The sequence below is a fragment of the Phyllostomus hastatus genome, unplaced genomic scaffold (assembly GCF_019186645.2).
Source record: "Phyllostomus hastatus isolate PE091 unplaced genomic scaffold, TTU_PhHast_1.1 phas_scaffold_78, whole genome shotgun sequence".
NCBI lineage: Eukaryota > Metazoa > Chordata > Mammalia > Chiroptera > Phyllostomidae > Phyllostomus > Phyllostomus hastatus.
The window spans coordinates 47,336,116-47,363,208 of NW_025334041.1; the positions used below are offsets into that span (position 1 = coordinate 47,336,116).

General features: G+C 39.5%; 1 protein-coding gene and 1 pseudogene across 1 annotated transcript; both read left to right on the forward strand.

The window, feature by feature from the left end:
• Nucleotides 1-1,954: 1,954 nt before the first annotated feature.
• LOC123811964 (60S ribosomal protein L12-like) lies at nucleotides 1,955-2,526 on the forward strand. The gene is given in 2 exon segments (XM_045828512.1): nucleotides 1,955-2,300; nucleotides 2,303-2,526. Coding segments are annotated over 2 exon segments (495 nt in total). The 5' UTR covers nucleotides 1,955-2,029.
• Nucleotides 2,527-16,759: 14,233 nt separating this feature from the next.
• On the forward strand, nucleotides 16,760-24,752 carry LOC123811970 (annotated as a pseudogene).
• The last annotated feature ends 2,341 nt before the right edge of the window (nucleotides 24,753-27,093 follow it).

Consider the following 27,093-nt stretch of genomic DNA (forward strand, 5'->3'; position numbering starts at 1 on the left):
TAAATTGGAAAGAAATTGTATGGTTTTAGTAATAGAAGGCATAAAGCATGGAGATGCAATTTTGAAGGGCAAGGATAGGAACTAAGTTATTCTAAAGATGGTTATTTCTGAATAGATAAGAATGTTTGTGAAAGTTATATAAAGGTTTATAGAAGCTTGTAGAAGGTTGTAAAGAAAGAAACCTCAGTCAGACTCTAATACCCCTTCCTCCACCTAATTTCTCTCTGGTGACATTATTTGATGCCTCTGGTGGTACCTGGAGCTGTTTTCATTCTCAAACATGTTTTCTCTCTCTGCTTGCCACAGTGGCTGTCTCAAATGTGCTTTCTATTGAGTCCCCTGTCTGAGTGGGTTAAATCCATTCCCAGGGCATCTGGCTGGTGCTCTTGTCATTGGTAAGGTCACCCTCAGGCACAGGGTAAACACATCCATCTTTTTGTATTTCTCTGCTGGTGTGGACTATAACTCCAAGTCCTCCATCTGCAACATTTATCTTCTGTTCCTGGATTTCTGACGTTTCCAGGACCCAGAGCAGCCCCTCCCAGGCTCTTCTCTGCTACTTGATTCCTTGGATTGAAGCCAAGACTTTCTTTATTTCCACCACTCATTTACAGTCATCAGGTCTTCCTGCTTGGTATTTAGGACCTTCCATCTCCTTTTCCAGTTCTTAAAAGTTGTCAAAAGCAAATGAGAGAGCAAAAAGGAAAAAGGACTCACAGACAATGACAACAGTGTGGTGGTTGCTGGGGGGAGGGGGTATAAGGGGACTCAGTGGCAATGGAAAAAATACAATAAAGATTAAATTTAAAAAACAAATGAGAAAAATCTGTGCTTTCTCTACAAAAATTAGTAATTCAAATTATGTGTATGGTCTTTTATGTGATGTGTGTTTATCTATTACATGTAGTGCACTTTCTGCCTCTGGATGGCATAACCAGGGTGTAAGGTTTTATTGACCTAAAGAAATTAAGTACTGATATAAATTACACAGGATCCTGTGATTTGGACAAACTAATATCAAAACTGGTTTTAAATTTGGTTAATTTTTTAGAGTTATTACCAAAAAATATGTTGTTTTTATCATAAGGTTATGTTATGAGCTTTTCATTAAACTTGTTTGACAACCTTTCCAAAGTTTAAATTTTAAGAGACCTTTCAACTGAGAAATGACTTTGGGTTGTTCCAATGGGCCCTGAAATATCTCCAGGATAAAAAAGAAGTTTCTGAACTAATTAAGCCTATTTAATATGCTTAAAATTACTTGGAAAGCTTTGCCAGATAGAATAATAATATGTTCTGTTTATATACATATATTTTTATCAATAAGATATTCTAGAAATTTCAAACTGCCCTAGGAAGAAACCCAAAAATTCAAAGCTAAGTTTACACAGTAAACTCTCAGGGGTATCAGGTGTCCTCTGTTAGTGACACCAGCCAAGCTAAGAATGATGGTTCCCTGAGGGGACATCAAGCAGTAGTACTCTGGATATTTGTGACCCACAAATTGGGAATTTATGAATTGTTTTCAATGCTCAATACACACTTCTGATAAGTCATGTACAGCAAGCATTTGAAAACCTTGAGTACTGCTTGGTTTTTTATATATATTGAGATTGTGTGTTAAATCTAAAAATACAGGCTCTATATTGTTCTTTTATATCATTTCATAGTAATTATTACTTACCAACAAATTGTTACCTTGAAATATTATATTTTACAAAGAAACAAAGTTCTTTATCAATTGTATTTCAATCAAACCTGTAACCATGTCATTTTATTTGTTATTTATAAACAGTCGTTTTAATCTAATGTATTTGCAAATATATTGTCTTTGGAAAAGTTCATAAAAAAATCTGACTTACTCTAAATTACAGGTATCTAAGTAGGTCATATCTTTGAAATAAATGAAGATTTATAGAACCCTAAAGAATAACTGGATTTCTTTCTGCTTTCAGCTCAGAGGAAGCTAAGGTTCAACTTTCTTTGGTCCTCCGGAATCCAGGCTCATCCCACACCAGCTGTCTCCACCATGCCTCTGAAGTTCAACCCCAATGAGATAAAAGTTGTTTACCTGAGGTGCATTGGAGGTGAAGTCAGTGCCAAGTCTGCCCTGGCCCCCAAGTTCGGCCCCCTGGGCCTGTCTCCAAAAAAGGTTGGTGATGACATCGTCAAAGCAACCAGTGACTGGAAGGGTCTGAGTATTACAGTGAAACTGACCATTCAGAGCAGACAGACCCAGACTGAGGTAGTGCCTTCTGCCTCTGCCCTGATCATAAAAGCCCTCAAAGAACCACCATAGTCTGAAAGAAGCAAAAAAGCATTAAGCACAATGGAAATATCACTTTTCATGAGATCATCAACACTGCCCGACAGATGTGGCACCAGTCTTTAGCTAGAGAACTCTCTGGAACCATTGAAGAGATCCTGGGGGCTGCCCAGTCTGTGGGCTGCAGTGTCAATGGCTGCCACCCTTATGACATCATAGATGACATGAACAGTGGTGTGGTGGAATGCCCAGCTAGTTAAGAACTACAAAGGAAAATTTTCAATTAAAGATCATTTGACAACCAAAAAAGGAAAAGAATAACTGGATTCATGGAAATATGGCAAGTAACCAAGACAAACAAAATTGGTTATATGGGACTAAGTGAACTTACTGAGGATAATTATTATTCTTATGACTTTTTTCAAAATATTGCTAATTTTAAATCATTTTGTTTTCTAGCTATAAGGAAACTTGGTGTTTTTTCCTAAAGCAATTCCATGTTATACCTTCATAAGCAATATTAAAACATTTATATTTTTCACCCTACCTAATCTCTCCAGAATTCAGCAGCTCTTAATCAGTGAGTATTATTTTCATGGCAATACATTTGTTTGCATAAATCTAATAGGAATCTGTTATGTTTATAGTAGCAACAGTTTCCGAATGTGGCTTTAATAACCCAGTCTTTGTTTGGAATGTTATGATCGAAAGAGTCATGCCTGGACTCTGGATGTCACCAGAAAGCTTTGAGGAATTAAGATTGGCTTTTGAAGCCAATAAGAGCCCCTTGAAGAAATAGCCTGGTGCCTTGCTTTGTCATGTGATTCATGGCAGTCTTTCTAGCTAAGGGAGAAATATTTCTTTCCTGAAAGATGGCAAGGAAGGAAACTGAAGACATTTTGGGGACCTCAAAAACTTGAGGAATCCACCCAAACCTATAGTATTGCAAGCAAAGCCAGATGGCAACTGTGCCCTGAAGGGCTAAGTAAAGTTCAGTCAAGGATCCTTGTGAAATTCCAGCAAATCAGATATGAAAAAGCCTATATGATCAATTACCATTCTTGTTGTGTTCATGCAAATAATCAGGCCAAATTGAAACTGGACTTAATGCAGGCTCTTTAATAAAAAATGAGGGTTAAATTTTAGAGATAAAAATTGTATCTCATTGGAAATCACAATGCTAAGTTGTCACCCACAAACTGAATTAAGTCCTAATTTTTCTAGTTTTCTTCCAAGGCACATATCAACCAGGGGGAATGCAGTCTCAAATCAGGATCTTAACTGGGTCTATCAAACTGGGACACATGAAAGACAAGAGGGAGAGAATAAAAATTCTACCTTTTCTTAGGGGCAATTAACTGAAACTCTACAAAAGTGCACACACATTGACCCTGAGTCTTCTGAGGGCCACACACTTCTGGGGATGCTTTTTTTCTAGCAGGCAACTACAGACATCAGGAAAATGCTACAAAAACTAGCCTTGGGACCCCAGACCCCCAGTGACTGGCTGCTAGAAACACTTTTCAATGTCTTTAATAATCAAGACAGGGCAGAAGGAGAGCACAAAGCCAACAGATAGGAACAAAAGACTCACTTGTCAGCCACAGCTTTAAACTCTATGCCAACTCAAGGTCACCAGCCCCCCCCCCCCCACGACTGCAAGGACAACAAAGGGGTAGGGCTATTCCTACAGGCAAGGAGGATACTGGAATGGAGTGACTACAGAAAATTAAGCTCAAATACCTCCAGAACTGTTCACCCTCTGGAAGAGGGAAGGCCATTGAAAAGGTGAGTGTTCTAGGCTCTGAAGGAAACCTAGTGACTCCAAAAGTTGATGGTGTCCAAAGCCTCTCATAACCCCCACCAACCATCTCATCATCACACTAGAGGAGCCTCAGGTGACTCTTGATGAGGAAGGTCAGCTGATTATAGTTTATAAGATATGGGGGCTTCTTGCTCTACTCTGATCCACTCACTAGCACCTCTTCCTTCCAAAACCTGTTTGATTACTGGGGTAAAGGGGCATCCTCAATGCTACCATTTCACACCACCCCTCAGCTGCTGCATCAGGAGGATTTGACTGGTGGGATTTTAAGGCCAATATCTGGTCCTGGTTTTCCTGGCTTATTCCCTTCCTAATTCCCTACACCTATTGTAGGTGTAGGACCTACAATAACCTGGCTACTGTAATTATGATGTGCCTTTGTGTGTTCCTCCTTGGGCCCAACTTCTTTGGGACTCTATGAGCTTCCTGGAATTATATGTCTATTTCCTTCTCCAGACGAGAGAAGTTTTCTTTCATTATTTTTTCAAATAGGTTTTCAATTTCTTGCTCTTCCTCTTCTTTTTCTGGTACCCATATGATTCAGTTGTTGGAAGGTTTAAAGTTGTCCTAGAGGTTTCTCAGCCTCTCCTCATTTTTTTGAATTCTTGTTACTTCATTCTGTTCTGTTTGGTTGTTTATTTCTTCCTTCTGGTCCACATCATTGATTTGAGTCCTGGTTTCCTTCCTGTCACTGTATTTTTCTTTATTTCACTTTGCATAGCTTTCACTTCTTCCTCTATTTTTTTACCATATTCAGTAATTTCTGTGAGCATTTGATTACCAGTGTTTTGAACTATGCATCTGATAGGTTGGCTATCTCTTCATCGCTTAGTTCTTTTTCTGGAGTTTCGATCTGTTCTTTCATTTCAGCCACATTTTTTGTCTTGGTAGAGCTATTACATGGTAAAGGGCAGAGCCTTAGGTATTCACCTGGGCAGGGTAACACACTTTGGCTGCACTGTGGCCCTGTATGTGGGGGAGGGGTCAGAGAGGAAATAATGCCACTTGCTCAGCTCTCACCCCAATTTCAAGAGACTGGCAGTTTCTTCCACTATCACCACCCCCACAGGTTTTTACAGCCAAGGGTTCTGAGACTGTGTTTTGCCCACACTGTAACCCTGGTTTGTGTAGTCTGTCTCACTCCCATTTTTCCTCACAGTTTTTTCACACAGAAATATGGGACCACCCTGTCTGCCAGCCACCACCTTGCCACATGTCCTCTCCACCACAGTTGCCTGTTTCTGATGCTCCTACCAGTCTGAATGAATGTTTCTTCTTTAATTGCTTGGTTGTCAGACTTCCATACAGTTCCACTTTCTGGAAGTTCTACTTGTTTTTTGTTTTTAAATTGGTTGTTTCCTTCTTTTGGTTGTGCAAGGAGATGAAGCATATCTACCTATACCTCCATCTTGGCCAGAACCCTTTGTGAATTCTTTAACAGCTTGTGTCACCAGCCATCCTAATACTCAGGTGCTTCCCAGTCACCTCACTCACATAATAAAAGACTTTATCACTCTCAACACAGAAAATTCAAAGTTTGAGAGCCTTGAGTCAGGAACTGGAAGACCAAATATAAATATAAAATATATTTTTGATCATCTGAATCCTGTCCAAAAAACAAATTTTAACTGAGTAAATTTGAAGACCTAATTGGCTTTCTTAAGCAATTTATGAATCAGAAAGCATCCCACCTAGCAACTAGAAGGGCACTCTGAATTGTCCAAAATGGAAGGACTTTTGTTTTTGTTTTTGATTTTTCATGAAGAAGGGTGGAGCAAGGGAACCATTAACAAAATAAGTCCCTATTGGGACATTTATTCTTTGGGGGAAAAGTAGAGAAAGGGTGTAGATTGCCTCTTTTTCCATGGGTGATAGAAATGGCCTATATGACAGATTACCTTACTGGATCTGGAGCAGAATACCCCAAACTGGTTGATTCAGATTTGTGCTTATGAGAGAGGTTGAAACTGTACTTAGATCAGTTATTAAATCTAGGTTTGCTATCATGAGCTTTTAGCACAAGTGATGCTATTTTGGGTCTGTGGTCATTCTTTAACATGACCAAAAGTATATATAATCAATATACTCCTTAGAAATCACAATGTCATTGTGAAGGAGGAATGCAACTTGGTTTATAATATTTTCAGTTCTTTTTAAATTTTTTAAATTATATGTTATTGCTTATGCTATTACAGTTGTCCTGATATTTCCTCCTTTACTCCCCTCCAACCAGGACCCTCCACTCCCTCAGATAATCCCCACACCATTGTTCATGTCCATGGGTTGTGTATATAAGTTCTTTGGCTACTCCATTACATATACTGTACTTTACATCCCCATTGTCATTCTGTTACTATCTATTTGTACTTCTTAATCCCCTCATCTCTTCATCCATTCCTTCATACCCACCTCCCATCTGGCAACTATCAAAACACTCTCCATATCCATGATTCTCTCTGTGTTCTTCTTGTTGCTTAGTTTATTTTTTAGATTCAATTGTTAATAGCTATGTATTTGTTGCCATTTTATTGTTCATAGTTTTGATCTTCTTTTTGTTAAATAAGTCCCTTTAGCATTTCATATAATAATGGTTTGGTGATAATGAACTCCTTTAGTTTTTTCTTTCTGGGAAGCCCTTCATCTGCCCTTCCATTCTAAATGATAGCTCTGCTGGGTAGAGCAATCTTGGCTGTAGGTCCCTGTTTTTCATGACTTTCAATATTTTTTGCTAGTCCCTTCTAACCTGCAATATTTCATTTGAGAATCAGCTGACAGTCTTATGGGAATTTCCCTGTACATAACTAACTTCTTTTCTTTTGCTTCTTTTCAGATTCTCTCTTTATCTTTAACCTTTGACATTTTCATTATGATGTGTCTTAGAGTGGGCCTCTTTGCATCCATCTTGTTTGGGACTCTGTACTTCCTAAACTTGCATGTCTATTTTGCTCAACAAATTAGGGAAGTTTTCTTTCATTGGTTTTTCTAATAGATTTCCAATTTTTTACTCTTTCTTTTCTATTTCTAGCACCCCCTAGGATACAAATGTTGGAATACCTGAAGTTGTCCCAGATGCTGCGTATACCATCCTCATTTAAAAAATTTTTTTGGATTCTCTTTTCTTCTTGTTGTTCTGATTGGTTGGTATTTGCTTTCTTCTGTTCCAAATCATTGATTTGATTCTCAGTTTCGTCTGGAGTCTCTGGAGATCTCCAAGGCAGGTCAAAGAGTATTAGCCAGGTTGATGGAGTCTCAGATATGGCACCAGCTTGCCAGCTCTGTGGGGGAAGGGCTTAGGAAACAGACAATGGCCCCTGCTCACCTTGATGCCAGACACATCAGTTTCTTTCTGAATGCTACTGATGCCTTTCAAGCTGTTACCCTGGTGCTGAAGTTCAGAGGGATTGAGTCTGAATAGCTAAGTCCCTGTGTGGGTTCTTTAAGAGGAACTGCTTTGGGTGCCAAAATTTATTTATTTGTTTGTTTGTTTATTTTTTACATATTTTATTTATTCATTTTTAGAGAGAGGGGAAGGGAAAGAGAAAGAGAAGGAAAGAAACATCAATGTGTGGTTGCCTCTCACATGCCCCATATTGAGGACTTGGCCCACAACTCAGGCATGTACCCTGACTGGGAATTGAACTGGCTACCCTTTTGTTTGCAGTCTGATGCTCAGTCCACTGAGCCACACCAGCCAGGGCTAGTTTCCTCCAATGGCTCAATCCCCGCTGGTTTTTGCAGCCAGAAATTGTGGGAACTTATACTCCTAGCACTGGAATCCTGGCCTAGGTGTCCTGCTGTGGGGCTGGGACTCCTTGCTCCTGAGATATCCCTCCTGAATTTTTATCCATCATACGTGGGTGAGAGACCAGCCCATTCCATGTCTGCTCTCCTCCTACTACTCTGGATAGATATGGTTTCTTTAATTCCATAGTTGTTAGACTTCCATTTAACTCAATTTCTGATAGTTCTGAGTGATGGTTTTTGTATATTTTAGTTGTAATTTTGATGTGATTATGCGAAGAGGTGAGTAATGTCTGTCTGTGCTGCCATCTTGACTGGAAGTCTTATATATTCATTTCTAATTTTTTAAATACATATATTTTTTTACCCTCACCCCAAAACATTTTGTTTTTCATTGCTTTTATTAAGAGAGGATGAGAGAGAGGAATGGAGAGAGAGAAACATTGAGGTGAGAGAGAAGCATCAGTTGGTTGCCTCCCAAATGTGTCTGGAATGGGGATTATACACTTCTGGACTCTAGTGGGAATCAAACCTGCAACCTAGGAATGTGCCCAGAATCAAACCCACAACTTTTTGGTTAGGAGATGATGCTCCAATGAAGTAAGCCACACTGGCCAGGATTTCAGTTTTAATTGTTTAAAAATATTGTCCAAAACACAGAAATAAGGCAAAGAGACAGCAGCATGTCCCTCTGAAGCACTGTTTAATAGGCCCATCAAAGTATTTTTTAATAATTTAGGGTCCAGGGATCAGCTCACTTTTTTTCTGTAAAGAACCAAATAGCAAATATCAGATTTTTGTTTAATTACAATTATTAAAAAATATAAAAGCTATTTTTAACTCATGAGCTACAACCTAATGGCCAATAGCTAAATGTGGCTGGCTAACACCCAGTCTGCAGACCTCATTCTAGGAGAAGTACCTTTGATTGTCTCAATATTGAGAAAAACCTACATTTTATAAATTCACATTAACTTGTAGAGTTTTTTCTCCAGTAGAGATAAAAATAACTTTTCTGGCAGAAATATAACACTAAAGTTATGGTTTTATTGTCATATGATATTAACCATATTTGTATCTAACAGAACAATCTTTTTCTTTTAAATTAAATGTTTAATTTTGAGATTATTATAGATTTACGTTTAGTTTTAAGAAATAAAACAGAAAGACACTGTACTCTTTACCCAGTGGTGGTGATAATGGTACCAAGTGTTAGACTAGTGGAGTTAGACCAAACCTTTATTCAGCAACCTTAGCACTTGAGTTCTGGCTAAGAAAGAATTCAGAGTCAAATTCAAACTATACAAGAAAGTTTATTTAGAAAGTCACAGAGGTAGGAGAAGTGAGTTGTAAAACAAATAGGCTCAGGCAACAGCTCAGAAGTAAAAGAAGAGGCCCTTAGAGCTTAGGTGAGAAAAGGGTGAGGGTAAAGGTAATGCACTTGAAGGGAAGAGGAAAGGGTTGGAAAAGGCTCCTGCATGCTTTGGAGAGGGACAGCACACTGGGTCCTCTGTCCTAAAGACGTTTAAGGGTGGGGATTTTAGGAGAGGTCCCAGGGGAGGGGCTCTATAGAATATTCATCAGCTTTCCAAGTGTGTCCTTTTAGGGTTGTAGTTTCCACTGAATGGTAGGTGCCAGGGCAGAAGGTCATTAGTCAACATAGCTGGCTCTGATGTCAGCCATGGCACTGCTTGTCTGGTTTTGCTGCTTTTCTGGGCCTGGAGCTGAAACACAGCTGAGGCCTAGATGTATTTGATGTGGGTCAGAACCTCACTCTCCTGAAGGCTTAATACTTAAGGGCTATTCTCCAGACCTCTTGTTAGTTCCCCTTTAAGGGGGTCTAACCCACGTGACTAGCAACATGCCAGGGAAAGAAAGGTCAAGGGAGGGTCTTAACAGCATGACCAATGATGTGTTAAGGGAGAAAAGGTTACCATTAAGGTGGGGTCCTTGTTTTCACAGTTTTGCCCCTTGCTAGGCCCCTGGACTTTCTGTACCTGCCCCATTGTCTTTGCTCTGCTCATGTCTAACTACCTACCACAACAACGTCTTGCAAGACTATAGTACAATATCACACCCAGGATATTATTTGGTAGAGTCAAAATACAGAGAATTTCCATCACCACTAGGATCCCTCAGTTAGCCATTTTACAGTCACACCCACTTTCCTCAAGACCTCACCTACATCTTAAACCCTGCCAGCCATTAATTTGTTCTCCATTTCTGTACATCTTTAAGTATATTATATAAGAGAATCATAAACTGTGTAATCACTTAGGATTGACTTTTTCACGCTATAATTTTCTGGAGATTCATTCAGGTGAAAGGTAAACACTCTTACTTAAAATTCCTTGTTGAAGGGCCCATTAATATCCGGTTCTTCAAGTGCTCTTTGAGTCAGCCTTACTATTCTATTTGTCCCCTCACTAGTGAGTTGGAAAAAAAAAACTTGGCTGTGTGTTCATTCTCTCTTTGTATGAGTTCTCTAACTTTTTGAAAGTAATACTTTGACATAATTACTTATCCTGTGATTGCCCCCAGAAGACAGTTCCCACTTGGCTCAGTTTTTTCCTTTTTCTTTTTGAAAATGTGTATCTCGTCAGAAAAGATCATATCACCTTTCTATCCTTCAGTCACAATAAATACATAATTTGCTTTGTTTGAATTTCAAAGTAATGATAAGAAACATCGTCTCCAGTGACAGGTCATTTCTGTGAGATTTTGGGGTGAGTTAAAAGGAAAGAAATTTTTTAAACAACACTTTTATCTTAAGCCGCTGGTTCTTTTATATTTTTATTTTTTAAGCAAAGCTTCCAACAATATATCAAAAGAGAGACTTATAAGAGCAGACTGACAGTGACGAGAGGGGAGGGGATTATAGGGGCAAAGGGTGAAGGGTTTGCAGGAACAACTATAAAGGACACATGGACAATAACAAGGTGGGGTGGAAACAGGGGAGGGAGGGGGAGGACTGGGGTCATGGGAGGGGTGGGGGAAAAGGCAGAAAAGTTTACTAGAAGAACAATAAAAAAAGGTTTTTTTTAAAAAGAGAGGCTTATGAGTAATTGGTCAAAAAAACCCAAGTGTCTTTCAGACTTTGATTTTTGCTTCTAGTGAGAAGCAGGTAGTTTATGATAGATCATCACTTAATAGAAAAGGTATGTTTTCTCAGACAGGAAGATTAGAAGCCATTTAGCCCACTGCATTCTTTTGGCGCATTACAATATAAACCTTCTTTTTAAAAAACCAAACAACAAAAATTTACACATAAGAAAGAATAGTATAACAAACCCCCATATAACCATCATTTAAATTCACTATTAGTAATATTTGGCCAATCTTGCTTTAAACATACCCATCACTTCCCCTAATTCAGCAAATACCATTTAATTTCATCCATAAATACTTCAGTATGTATCTGTAAGAGTTTTGACTCTTTTAAATATAACAATCCCATAATTACAAAGAAAAATAGTAATAATTCCTTAACATTATCCAATATCCAGTTTGTATTCAATTGTTCCCCATTGTCTTAAGCTTCTTTTTTTTTTCCAAATGATTGGAAATAGGATCTAAACAAAATCTTTGTGTATATTTGGTTGATTTTTAATGTGACTTATATACTTATTTATTTTGTAACAGTTATATAAAGGTAAAATTGATATACATAAATAAACTCTGCATATTAAAGTGAATAATTTGATAAGGTTTGACATATTACCATAACAAAGATGATAAACATATCCATCACCCCCAAAAGTTTCCTCCTGCCCTTTAATAATCCTTCCTTCCCAATCTTTCTGCACATTCTCATCCCTAAGCAACCACTGATTTACTTTCTATAGATTAGTTTTCATTTTCTAAAATGTCTTAAAAATAAAATCATAGCATATGTATTCTTTTCTGATCTGGCTTCATTCCCTCAGCATAATTCCCTTAAAAAATTTTTTTTACTGTTGTTCAATTACAGTTGTCCCCATTTCCCCCCATTACTCTCCCCTGTCCAACCCTCCACAACTGTCCTACATTCAATCCTCCCCTCCCCTTGTCCTTGTTGAAGGGTCCTTTATACATGTTCCTGGACTTGACCCTTTCCCTTCTTTCCCCCATTATCTACCTCCCTACTCCCATCTGGTCACTGTCAGTTTGTTCTTTATTTCTATATTTCTGGTTCTATTTTACTAGTTTGTTTGTTTTGTTCATTAATTTACACTTATAGGTGAGATCATATGGTATTTGTCTTTCACCACCTGGCTTATTTCACTTAGCATAATACTCTCCACTTCCAGCCATGCTGTCATGAAGGATAGGAGTTCCTTCTTTCTTTTGGCTGCATAGTATTCCATTGTGTAAATGCACCACAGTTGTTTCATCCACTCATTTACTGATGGGCACTTAGGCTATTTCCAGCACTTGGCTATTGTAAATAATGCTGCTATGAACATTGGGGTGCATAGGTTCTTTTGAATTGGTGCTTCAGGGTTCTTACAATATAATCCTGGCAATGGAACTGCCAGCTCAAAAGGCAGTTCCATTTTTAGTTTTCTGAGGAAATTCCATACTGTTTTCTACAGTGGCTGCACCAGTCTGCGTTCCCACCAACAGTGCACTACGATTCCCTTTTTTCCACAACCTTGCTAGCACTTGTTTTTGAGATTCCTCTTTATTGCACAGTAAAATTACATTGTATGGATGTATCACACTTTTTATATTGATTCACCTATAGAAGGGTACTTGGGTTGTTTCCACTTTGGGGCTATTACAAATAAAGCTGCTTTGTATAGCTGTGTAAAAGACTTTATATATATATGCACTTGTATTTCTCTTTGGTAAATACATAGTACAATCACTGGGTCATATGGTAGGTATGGGTTCAGATTTTAAGACAGCCTGGCTATATCGCTCAATTGATTAGAGCATAGTCCTGTAAACCAAGGTTATGGGTTTGATCCCTCATCAGGACACATATAAGAATTGACCAAATCCATCTTTCTCTCTCTCTATTTTCCTCTCTGCCTCAAAAAAATCAATAAGTAGCCCTGGCTGGCATAGCTCAGTGGATTGAGCATGGGCTGTGAACTAAAGCATCGCAGGTTCGATTCCCAGTCAGGGCACATGCTTGCATTGCAGGCCAGGTCCCCAGTGAGGGCCACATGAGAGGCAACCAAACATTGATGTTTCTCTCTCTCTCTCCCTCGCTTCCCCTCTCTAAAAATAAATAAATAAAATCTTTTTAAAAAATCAATAAGTAAAAAGAGACTACCAACTTGTTTTCCAAAGTAGTTGTACCAATTTACAGTCTCTCCAGCAAGAGTATGAGCGCTATGAAGCTCCACATTTTCATCAACATTTTCTATGCTCAGTCTTTTACATTTTACATAGTCAAATTTCACTTATATTGAAAATATTAAAAAACAGAACTAATAAGTAAACAAAACAGAAACAGACCCATGGATACAGAGAATAAGCCAATATGTGCCAAAGGGATGGCCTGTGGAGGGATTGGGGCTGGGGGTGAAGATAGTGAATCAGAGGAATTGCCTCCTGAAGAAAGCAACAAAACAACAACAAAAACAGAGGTCAAAGAAAGATTCTTAGTTGGTGTGAGTGCATGAGCAACCTTGACTTTTAAAAATACGTGCATATAGTCCCTGGCTAGGTAGCTTAGTAGATTAGAGCATCGTTCTGATATGCCAAGGTTGGGGGTTCCATTTCCAGTAAGGGCATGCACAAGAATCAACCAATGAATGCATAAATAAGTGGAATGACAAATTGATGTTTGTTTTTCTCTCCCCCAAAAAATCAATAAATGAAAACAATTTTAAATACATGCAAGTAGATAAAAATAATATATTTTATTACTATATTAGAATTTATATTAGATAATAATATTATATTAGAAGGACAGTATTTTTTTAAAAATCCAATTTTATATATTCTAGTAGGTGAAGTTCTATTGTCCAACCACATTTATTTAAGGCCACAGTCTTTCTAATCTTCAATGAAACAGCATACAGTGGGGCTACCAGTCAAGATGACAGCTTAGGCAAACATGGCTTGCCTCTTCGCACAACCACATCAAAATTACAACTACAGAAGAACAACTATCTCCCAGACCCTTCAGAAATCAAGTTCAATAGAAGTTTGACAACTATGGAACTAAAGAAACCACATCCATTGAGACCAGTAGGAGAGGTACAGATGCAGAATGGGCTGGTCTCACCCATGTGTGGTGTATAAAAATTCAGGAGTGAAATCCTAGGAGTGAGGAGTCCCAGCCCCACACCAGACCCCCCCCCCCCCAACTCAGGGTTCCAGTGCCAGGCATATAAGTTCCCACAACTTCTGTCTGCAAAAACCAGCAGGGACTGAGTTGGTGGAAGAAACTTGTGTATCCCTGAGCAATTCCTCTTTAAAAATCCACACATGGACTCACTTACTCAGATTCACTCCTTCTCAGCTCCAACATCTTGAAAGGCACCAGTGGCATTCTGGGAGAGGCTGAAGTATCTGGCCTCAAAGTGAGTAGATGCCATTGTACCTGTTCTGAGCCACCCCCCCCGCACAGAGCCACAGAGCCGGCAGTCTGATGTCATTATTGAGACTCCATCAACCTGGCTAACACTATTTGACCTGCCTTGGAGATCCACAGAGACTCTACCTCACCCATCATATGGGCTGACCCAAGCTTCTCTTTCATATGAATGGCTGGTCTTGGCTCATGCTTCACAACTTCCTAAATCCTCTCAAACAAACAATAGCTGTGTCCAGTGAAATCCAGGCCAGGCACTAGGAGCAGCCTGATTAGTTTCACAGCTTGGCTTCACCTGGGAAACTCCAAACCCAGCACAATTAGCAGCCATCTTAGATTGCTTTATAACTCACAGGCAAAACACAGGTTGGGGCTGACCTTGGTCTGCACCACCTGGGAAACCCCAGGGCCAGTGTACCCAGTTGACAGTTACAGAACACATTGGAGGACAACCACCCTGCTCCTGTACAAGTGATCCTCCAAGGAGGACACAGGTTGGTGGTCAGTGGTCACAGCCAATTGTTGCAGTTGACTAGCCTGGGTAAATCATTCCCATTGATCTACCAAAAGCAACCAAGGCTGTTGTTTGGCAACCAGTGCAAGTAGGACGGTGTACTCAGCCCACATGAAGGGTGCATCTTGAATGCCCAGTTTGGGTAATAGAGGAGGCTGTGCCACTGGACCCTACAGGACACTTACTAAATTAGGGCACACTACCAAGACACAGAATCAAAGCAACTCTGCCTAACTCATAGAAACAAACACAGGGAGGCTGCCAAAATAAGGAGACAAAGAAACATGGCCCAAATGAAAGAACAGATCAATACTCCAGAAAAAGAAATAAAGATAAGCAATCTATCGGATGCAGAGTTCAAAACACTGGTTATAAGGATGCTCATGGAACTTAGTGAGGACCTCAGCAGCATAGAAAAGATCTAGTAAGAAATGAAGCATACACTAATTGAAATAAAGAACAATTTAAAGGGGAACAACAGTAGAGTGGATGAAGCCAAGAATCAAATCAATGATTGGAACATAATGAAGCAAAAAACAATGAATCAGAACAGAACAAAAAATAAAAAAAAGAGGGTAGTATAAACAGCTTCTGGGACTTCAAGAGGCCCAACATTCACATCATAGGGGTGCCAGAGGAGAAGAGAAAAAGCAAGAAATTGGAAATCTATTTGAAAAACAAATAAAACTTCCCTAATTTGATGAAGGAAATAGATATGCAAGTCCAGGAAAAACAGAGAGTATCAATCAAATTGGACCCAAAGAGGACTACACCAAGACACATCATAGTTAAAATGCCAAAGGTTAAAGATAAACAGGAAATCTTAAAAGTGGTAAGAGAAAAGCAGAGAGTTACCTGTAATAGAGTTCCCATAGGACTGTCAGTTGATTTCTCAAAAGAAATCTTGCAGGCAAGAAGGGGCTGGAAAGAAGTATTCGAAGTCATGAAAAGCAGGGATCTACAACCTATATTATTCTACCCAGCTATCATTTAGAATGGAAGGACAGATAAAGTGCTTCCCAACAAGGTAAAACTAAAGGAGTTCATCATCACCAAGCCATTACTACATGAAATGTAAAGGGACTTACTTAAGAAAAGGAAGAAGAGGAAAACTATGAACATTAGAATGACAACAAATTCACAACTATCAATAACTGAATGTAAAAAATAAAAACAAACAAACAAAAAACCAAACTAAGCAAAAAAACAGAACAAGTACAGAATTATAGGTATGGGGATCATTTGGAAGATTATCAGCTGGGAGGGGGGAGGGGGAGAAAGGGGGAAATATTGTATGGATCAAGAAGCATAATTGGTAAAAAAAAAATAGGGCAACATTAAGAATCGTATAGGAAAGGCAGAAGCCAAAACACGCATGTGACCCATGGATGCGAATTAAGGCAGGGAAGGGGGAAGAGAGGGCATTGCTGGAGAGAAGGGAGGTACTGTGCAAAGGGGGTAAAGGGAAAAATATTCAGATGACTGTAACACCATAATCAATAAAATATACTTTAAAAATAAAAATAAAATATAAATTAAAAAAAAACAGCATACAGCAACAGATTGAATGCAAAAGCAGATATGAGCCCAGGCCAGCGGAGGCAACAGTGGCTTCTCCAGCCTGTGCTGCAGCCTGTGCCCTCTCCAGCCATCCACCCCAAGGTGAGAACTGGAGCTCTTTCCCTGCATCTTCCTCCTCCTCCTCCTCTTCCACCTTCCCCTTCCTCCTTCACCAACACAGGGGGCTCCCTCCCCTTCCTTCCTGATCCTATTGTTTGCCCCACCTTCACCCCACCCCCTCCTTTCTACCCCTCCCGCCTGCAGCTTTTGGCTTTCATTCATTCCCTGCCCCCCAACCAATAACCAAAGACTTAACCACCCTAAGTCCAGCTCCCCAGAACACTGCTCATCATAGACACCAGTGTGATTGAAGGTGTATTAAACATCACTCTCACCACCTGGCTTCTTATGCATGGAAAAGGAGCTGACAGTATCATCAGAAAGGAGAGTCATTTAAGAAGATACCCAAGTAGAATGGTGCAACATCTCTTAAGGAAGTTGTCCTGAAAGAATTATAACTTTGACTAGACCTTCCAATGCCATCTTTTGAGCCTTTGCTATGATCATTGACAACCTGGAAGAGGACATCAGCAGTTCCATGGCCAATAGCACAGTTGCCAGTAGATCCCCAGTCACCCTGAGGCTGGTGGTCCTGCTAGTCAGTGTGTCTCTCTCATTGACAAAGGTGGTTGCCATGTCAAGGACATAGCAATTACAGGGGCCCAGGTCCAGGTGGCAGTGGATATGCTCCACATATCAACTGAGTGGGCCATCACTATTGCATGACCATCCCATAGCCATCCAGTTCCCTGGTCATTTTGCAGGTGGCCAGGACAGGTGCAGGCAGGACAGGCAGCGACAGCGTGAGCTTTCTCCGTACTACCCTGTCCCTGTGCCTCAACCCTGATCTGGAAGGACCACCTCTAAAGGCCTATACCATTCAAGGACAGTATTCTATTCCACAGCCAGATTTGACCAAGCTGCACCAGTTGGTAATGCAACAGTCTCATTTTCTCATGATGCATGGCAACACCAAATTCAATAGCATCGAAACCAGTTCTCTACAGGTGAAAAGCTATTGGAGTTTGGATGCATCCGCTCAGACTATTTCTCATGAACTCATCATTCCAAATGATTTGATTGGCTGCATAATCCATGTCAAGGCACCACAATAAGATCCGTCTGATGCCTGGGTTGCAGGTCAAAATTGCAACCCAGTTAAAGGGATGTGCTGATAGGCCGGCTACCATCACTGGATCTGCTACCAGAATTAGCCTGGCTCAATACCTAATGAATATCAGGCAATCTTTGGGATACATGTTGCGTGGGGAGGAGCTAGAACAATGCAGATTCATCCATAATCACTTTCTGCTATTCACCACCATCCATGATCCAGCTGTGTAGTTTCTGAACAGTCAGCAATTCCAGGTTTTAAATAGTTTTTAAATTTTAAGTTTCTATGCACTTTATCATCCACTCATGATTACTTTTAAAAAGATTTTATTTATTTTTAGAGAAAGGGGGAGAGAAACGTCAATGTGAGAGAGAAATATCATGTGAGAGAAACATCAATAAGTTGCTTCTTGCTTGCCCCCAAACAGGTGCCTGGCCAGTAATCCAAGCATGTGCCCTGACCAGAAATCTAACGAGTGACCTTTCAGTTTGCAGGACCACACCTAATCCACTGGGCCACACCAGCTACAGCTCAGTTGTGATTTTTAAATTAAGCCATTTTAATTCCTTTATCTGTTCAGCTGTTAATGCTGAGATCCATATGTATTTTTATAAGTTTTTCCCTGTTGGGATTTCTTTTTTGGCTCATGTTTATCTTTGTCATGTAAATGTAAAGCTGGAATATTAATACGTATCAGTTTAGTTCTCTTTTTAAAAATATATTATATTGATTACAGTATTACAGTTGTCCATTTACCCCCCTTTATTTGCCTCCAACCTGCACACCCCCTCCCACCCCTATTCCCCACCTTTAGTTCATGTCCATGGGTCATACATATAGGTTCTTTACCTTCTATATTTCCTATACTATTCTTAACCTCCCACTGTCTATTTTCTATCTATCATTTTTGTTTATTCCTTATTCTGTGTTCCTTCTTCCCCTCCCCCTCCCCTCCCCCGCTGATGACCCTCCATGTGATCTCCATTTCTGAGATTCTGTTCCTGTTCTAGTTGTTTGCTTAGTTTGTTTTAGTTTTTGTTCTTAGGTTCAGTTGTTCATAGTTGTGAGTTTGTTGTCATTATACTGTTCATATTTTGATCATCTTCTTTTTCTTAGATAGGTCCCTTTAACATTTCATATGATAAGGGCTGGGTGATGATGAAACCCTTTAACTTCACCTTATCTGGGAAGTACTTTATCTGCCCTTCCATTCTAAATGATAACTTTGCTGGTTAGAGTAATCTTGAATGTAGGTCCTTGCCTTTCATGATTTGGAATACTTCTTTCCAGCCCCTTCTTGCCTGCAAGGTTTCTTGGGAGAAATCAGCTGATAGTCTTATGGGAACTCCTCTGTAGATAACTGTCGTTTGCTGCTTTTAAGATTTTCTCCTTATCTTTAATCTTGGGTAGTGTAATTATGATGTGCCTTGGTGCATGCTTTCTTGGGTCCAACTTCTTTGGGACTCTCTGAGCTTCTTGGACTTCCTGAAAGTCTATTTCCTTTGCCAGATTGTAGAAGTTCTCCATTATTTTTTCACATAAGTTTTTCATTTCTTGCTCTTCCTCTTCTCCTGACACCCCTATGATTTGAATGTTGGAACATTTAAAGTTGTCCTGGAAGTTCCTAAGCTTCTCCTCATTTTTTTGAATTCTAGTTTCTTCATTCTGTTCTGGTTGAACAGAACACAACACTGTTGGTCCCTGTACATTTTTCTTTATTTCACATAATGCAACCTTCACTGCTGCCTGGGTCTTTTTTATGCTGTTGAAGTACTCAGTAAGTTCCTGGAGCATCCTGATAACCAGTGTTTTGAACTGTGTGTCTGATAGATTGGCTCTCTCTTTGTCACTTAGTTGTATTTTTTCTGGAGCTTTGAACTGTTTTTTCATTTGGGGTCATTTTTTTTTTTTTTTGTCTCAGTGGGCTTGTTACATAGTAAGGGGCGGAGCCTTAGTTGTTCACCAGGGCAGAGAAACCCATGTGGCTGCATTGTGATGCTGTATGTGGGCGAGGGGTCCAAAAGGGAGCAGTGCCACTTGCTGTGCTCTCTGTGGGTTTTCAGTCACTTCCCTGGCTACCCACAATCAAATTGGGCTGTTCTGGTGCTAATTCCCAGGTAGGTGGGTTTATATACACTCTAGGACCCTGTGGGTCTCTCCAATGAACTCTCTTGTGAGGCTGGGAGTTTCTCCCACTGCCATCTCAACCCCCACATGTTTTAGAGGCTTTAGAGCCCCACAGTCAGAAGCTTTGAGGCTTTATTTCCCTGCACTGGAACCCTGGGTTGTGCGGTCTGTCTCACTCCCTAGGTGTTTCTCCAGGTTTATCTGCACATGAGTTTGGGGCCACCCAGTCTACAAGCCACTGCCTTGCCATGAGTTCTCTCCATCCAGCTGTGTGTTTCCGCCCCTCCTACCGGTCTGGATGAATATTTCTTCTTTAACTCCTTGGCTGTCAGACTTCCCTACAGTTTGATTTTCTGTCAGTTCTTTTTGTTTTTAAATTTGTCATTGTCCTTCTTTAGGTTGTGCAAGGAGGCACAATGTGTCTACCTATACCTCCATCTTAGCCAGAAGTCTCTACGATACCCTAGTTCTCTAATACTAGTAATTTTTCAAAAAAAAAAAAATAGAAGATAGACTGGGAAAAAAGCAGATATGAGAATGCAGCTATTTTCTATTAGCTCAGACATCAAAGAAACTTGGAAAAATGTAAAACTATGCCATTCTTCTAATTATTTTGGTCTTGGAAAATATAGTTGTTTCTGTGAAAGTATAATATGTAATGGGTTTATTATTTTTTAAGATAAAATTCATGCAAAATAAAATTTACCATTTTTACCATTTTGAAGCGAACAATTCAGTGGCTTTTATTATATTCAAAATCTTGTGCAACTATCACCACCATCTAATTACAGAACATTTCTTTCACCCCAAAAAGAAACCCTATAACTTCCAATTTTCACTTTACTCATTTCTGGCAACAACCAATGTATTTTCTGCCTCTATGAATTTACCTATTCTGGACATTTCATTTAACTGGAATCATACAATATGAGGCCTTTTGTGTCTGGCTTCTTTCACTTAGCATTATGTTTTCAAAGTTTATCCATATTGTTACATGTATAGTACTTCATTCCTTTTTATGGCTTGATAATATTCCATGTATGATATATAACATTTTGTTTAGTCATTCATCAGTTGATAGACATGTAGATTGTTTCCACTTTTTGGTTGTTTTAAATAATGCTTCTGTTAACATTTATGCCTAAGTATTTGTGTGAACATATGTTTTCATTTCTCTTAGGTGTATAGCTAGGAGTGGAATTGCTGAGTTCTTTGTTAACTCTGTGTTTAACTCTTTGAGGAACTGCCAAACTGTTTTCCACAGCAGTTGTACCATTTTACATTTCCCCACCTCCGGCAAAGTATGAGGGTTCCAATTTCTTTACATCTGTGCCAGTACTTTATTATTATTATTATTATTATTATTATTATTATTATTTTAAAGATTTTATTTATTTATTTTTAGAGAGAGGGAAAGGGGGGATAAAGAGAGGGAGAACAACAGCAATGTGATAGGGAAATATCAATCGGTCACCTCTCATACATCCCAGTGATGGTAGGATGTGCCCTGACCAGGAATAGAACCATCAACTTTTTGCTTTACAGGAGGACACCCAAACCACTGAGCCACACTGGTCAGGGCCACATTATTATTATTATTATTATTATTATTATTATCATTATATTTTTAATGATGGCTATCCTAGTGGATGTGAAGTGGCATCAATTGTGCCTTTGCTTTGATTTTTTCTGACTGCTAATGATGTTGAGCATCTTTTCCTGTGCAAATTCGTAATCTGTACTTCTTCTTTGCAAAAATGTCTATTCAAATCCTTTGCCCATTTTTAAATTAGGTTGTTTCTTTCCTATTGTTGAGTTGTAAGGGTTATTTTTGTGTTTTGGGTACTAAACCTTTATCAGATATATGACTTGCAAATATTTTTCTTACATTCTGTGAGTTGTCTTTTCACTTTCTTGGTAGTGTCCTATGATGGAAAAGTGTTTTATATTTTTGATGAAGTCCAATTTGTCTACTTTTTCATTTATTCTTATGCTTTTAGTGTCATATCTAAGAAACTGTTTCCTAATCCAAGGTAATAAAGTTCTACACCTATACTTTCTTCTAAGAGTTTTACAATTTCAACTCTTACATTTATAAATTTAATCCATTTTGTGTGAATTTTTGTATAGGTATGAGGCAGAGGTCCAACTTTGTGTTTTTGCATGAGAATACTGTCAAAGAAAAAATTATCCTGACACTTGGTAAAGACAATAAGAAAGACTTTATCCAGAAGACTACTGCAATAAGGTTTTGCAATAGGAGAAAGAGATTGAACTCAACTCTAAATACAATATGGAAAAGTTGGGGATTTATAACTCCAAGGAGTAGGAAGGAGGGGGTCAGGAGATAGACAATTACTAAAAGAAAGCTTCTGGTCAAGATGTCGAAGTAGGTAAACATTGTGCTTGCCTCCTCCCATGACCACATCAAAATTACAACTAAAGCAAAACAACCACCGAAAGTCTATCTGAACGGATGTTCTATAACTAAGGATATACAGAAGAAGCCACATCAGGGCTGATAGGAGGGGTGAAACTCAGACTGGTCTGGTCCTACACCCACGTGCGGTGCTTAAAAATCAGTAGAGAGATCTCAGCTGCAGAGGTTCTCCCTGAGGAGTGAGAGGTCTCAGTGCAGGGAAGAGAAGTCCCCATAACTTCTGGCTATAAAAACCAGTGGAGATTGGGGTTGGGCAAGATGGAGGACTTCTGGAGCCCCGCACATTCCTTTTAAAGGGTCCAAGCAGAGACTTATGGCTAATGGATTCACTGGCTGTGAGCTCTAGCACTGGGGTGCCAGCTCGAAAAACACCAGCAACACCACTGGGGAGGAACTGAATTTTCTGGCTTTAGGGCAAGGACTGGAGGGGCAACTTTCTTCCAGACAAAAGTGCTGTCAGAGACCATTGTTCACTTGTTGATCCAAGCTTATCCAGCCTGTTTGTACAGGGAGGCACCGAATCTAATTCTCCATCAACATAACTAACACATTTTGTCCCACCCTGAGACCCCACCCAACCTGATTATTGGCCTCACCCAAGCTGCTTCCAGAGGCTTTTGCTTACAAATGGACTGTCTTAGCTCATGCTATGGATTTCTGTAAAATCTCTCAAAAGTTCACAAATCTCAAATAAGCATCATCTGGCATCTTCACACCTGTACCTCTTGCTAAGAAGCCTCGAACCTAGTACTAGTGGCAGCTGGCCTCAGTTTACAGCTTAGCCTACTCCAGGCATATCTAAGTCCAGGACAAGTGGCAACCATCTACAGATCACTTTGTAGCTTATACCAAGTGGCCCAGGGTAAGGGCACAAGCAGTAGTTGACCTTGGCCTACATGTCAACGCTTTGCAAGAGGCCCCAAACGAACATCTGGTAGCCAGCTTCATATCACACCAGAGTACCATTCAACCACCTCCACATACTACTCACCCAAAGGGCAAACTCAGCAGGTACCAGAGTCCCACTAAAGTAAATTCTACTTCATAAGGTCAGCCCCTGCACAATAACTTCTCCCCCTTCTATAGTCAGGGCCAGTACTTACAACCAATAAATCTGGGGTTCAATACCTCCTGTTTATGTGCAAAGAGTAATCAAGGTTCAACTACAACATAAAGTGCACACAACCCACACAAAGGACAAACTTGGAGCACTCAGTTCAGGTGACCAGGGACACCTACTACATAAGGCTACTCTACCAAGCCTGGAGATGTAGCAGCTTTGCCAAATACATAGAAACAAACACAGGGAGGCAGCCAAAATGAGGAGACAAAGAAACATGTCCCAAATGAAAGAAAAAAAAAAAAAAACTCCAGAAAAACAACTAAACAAAATGGAGACAAGCAATCTACCAGATCCACAGTTCAAAACACTGGTTATAAGGTGTTCAATGATTTCAGTGAGAAGTTCAATACAGAGATAGGAAACATTAAAATGGGGATAGGAACATTAAAAAAATAGAAATGAATAATACAATAACTGAAGTGAAGAAAACATTAGAGGAAATCAACAGTATCTGAAGCAGAAGATCAAATCAGCAATTTAGAAGATAGATTGCAGGAAACACCCAATCAGAACAACAACAACAAAAAAGATTCTCCCCCAAAATGCTGATACTTTAACTGGGAGAACATCATGCATACCAGCATTCACATCATAGGGGAACTAGAAAGAGAAGAGAGAGAGCAAGGAATTGAAAACCTATATGAAAAAATAATGAGCTGAAACTTTCCTAAACTAGTGAAGAAAATAGACATACAGGCCTGGGAAGTACAGAGAGTCCCAAACAAGATGAACCAAAGAGGCCCACATCAAGACACATCACAATTAAAGTGCAAAAGGTTAAAAGACAAAGCAAAAATCTTAAAAGCAGCCATAGGAAAGTAGTTAGTCACCTAAAAGAAAGCTCCCATACAACTCTAAGCTATTCTCTCAACAGACATTTTGCAGGCCAGAAGGTACTGACACAAAATGTTCAAAGTGATGAAAAGCAAAGATGTACAGCCAAGATTACTCTACCAAGCACAGCTATCATTTAGAATTGAAGAATGTATTAAGAGCTTCTGATACAAGAAAAAGCTAAAAGAGTTAATCACATCAAATGAGTATAAGAAGAAATGTTCAAGGGATTTTTAAGAGGAAGATAAAAATATGAATAATAAAATGGCCATAAATACATATCTATCAACAATAACTTTAAATGTAAATGAATTAAATGCTTCAGTCAAAAGACAAAGGGTGGCTGAATGGATAAGAAAACAAGAAGACTCTTACATATGTTGCTTACTAGAGACTCACTTCATATCTAAAGGCATGCACAGATTGAAAGTAAAGGGACAGAAAAGTTATTTCATGAAAATGGTACAAAAAAAAAAAAGCTGTTGCAGCAATACTTGTACCAGACAAAATAGTCATGAAAACAAAGGCTGTAACAATAGACAAATAAGGACCCAGTAACTTCTCTTCTGGGTATTTATCCAAAGAAACCTAAAGGGCTTCCAGCCAAGATGGAGGCATAGGTAGACATACTTTGCCTCCTCGCACAACCAAAGGAAGGACAACAACATGTTTAAAAACAAAAAATAATCAGAACTGCCAGAAAATCAAACTGTATGGAAGTCCAACAACTGAGGAGTTAAAGAAGCATTCATTCAGATTTGTAAGGAGGAATGGAGATGGGCAGCTGTGGCAGAGAGGACATGGGGCAAGGTGGCCGTTGGCAGACTGGATGAGGTGGTGACTGAGTGCAGATAAACTGGGAGGAACAACTGGGGAGTGAGACAGACCACGTAACCCAGGTTTCCAGTGCGGGGAAATAAAACCTCAAAATCTGACTGAAAAAACTTGTGGAGGCAGCAGGAGAAACTCTGAGCCTCATATGAGCCTCATATGAGAGTTCATTGGAGAGACCCACAGGATCTTAGAACATACACAAACCCACCAATTCAGGAATCAGCATCAGGATGGCCCAATTTGCTTGTGGGTAGCGAGTGAAGTGACTGAAAGCCAGCAGAGAGCTGAAGCAGCAGCATTCTTCCCTCTCAGACCCCTCCCCCACAGACAGAACCACAACACAGCAAAATGGGTTGCCCCACCTTGGTGAATACCTAAGGCTCTGCCCCTTGCTACAACAGGCATGCTGAACAAAACAATATGGCCCAAATGAAAGAATAGATCAAAGCTCCAAAAATAGAACTAAGCAATGAAGAGATGGCCAACCTATCAGATGCATAGTTCAAAACACTGATAATCAGGATGCTCACAGAAATGGTTGAGTAAGGTCGCAAAATAGAGGAAGAAGTGAAGGCTATGCAAAGTGAAATAAAGGAAAATGTATGGGGAACCAGCAGTGAAGGGAAGGATACTGGGGCTCAAATCAATGATTTGGACCACAAAAAAGAAATTAACATTCAACCAGAACAAACTGAAGAAAGAAAAATTCAAAAAAATGAGGAGAAGCTGAGAAACCTCCAGAACAACTTTAAATATTTCAACATCTGAATCATAGGGGTGCCAGAGGGAGAAGAGGAAGAGCAAGAAATGGAAAACTTATTTGAAAAAATAATGGAGAACTTCTACAATCTGGCAAAGGAAACAGACTTTCAGGAAGTTCAAGAAGCTCAGAGAGTCCCAAAGAAGTTGGACCCAAGGAAGCACGCACCAAGGCACATCATAATTACACTACTCAAGATTAAAGATAAGGAGAGAATCTTAAAAGCAGCAAACGACAGTTACCTACAGAGGAGTTCCCATAAGACTATCAGCTGATTTCTCCCAAGAAACCTTGCAGGCAAGAAGGGGCTGGAAAGAAGTATTCCAAATCATGAAAGGCAAGGACCTACATTCAAGATTACTCTAACCAGCAAAGTTATCATTTAGAATGGAAGGGCAGATAAAGTACTTCCCAGATAAGGTGAAGTTAAAGGGTTTCATCATCACCCAGCCCTTATCATATGAAATGTTAAAGGGACCTATCTAAGAAAAAGAAGATGATCAAAATATGAACAGTATAATGACAACAAACTCACAACTATGAACAACTGAACCTAAGAACAAAAACTAAAACAAACTAAGCAAACAATTAGAACAGGAACAGAATCACAGAAATGAAGATCACATGAAAGTTATCAGCTAGGAGGGGGAGGAGGGAAGATGGAGGAAAATGTACAGGGAATAAGAAGCATAAATGGTAGGTACAAAATAGACAGGGCGCTCTGGCTGGTGTGGCTCAGTGGATTGAGCATTGGCCTGCAAACCAAAGGGTCACTGGTTTAATTCCCAGTCAGGGCACATGCCTGGGTTGCAGGCCAAGTTCCCTGGTATGGGGCGTAAGAGAGGCAGCAGCACATTGATATTTCTCTCCCTCTCCTTCTCCCTTCTCTCTTCACTGTCTAAAAATAAATAAATAAAATCTTTTAAAAAATAGACAGGGGGAGGTCAAGAATAGTATGGGAAATGGAGAAGCCAAAGAACTTACATATATGACTTATGGACATGAACTAAGGTGGGAGAATGCAGGTGGGAGGAGTGGTGCAGGGCAGAGGGGAATATAGGGGAGAGAAAAAATAGGACAACTATAATAGCATAATCAATAAAATGTATTAAAAAATAAAAATAAATTAAAAATATAAAAAACAAAGAAATCCAAATATTAATTATAAAGACATATGCATCCATATGTTCATTGCAGCTTTACTTACAATAGCCAAGATATAGAAGTAACCTAAGTGTTCATCAATAGATAAATAGATAAAGAATGACATATACATACACACACACAAAATGGAATTTTACTCAGCCATAAAAAAGAATAAAATCTTGCCATCTGTAACAGCATGGATGGACCTAGAGGGTAT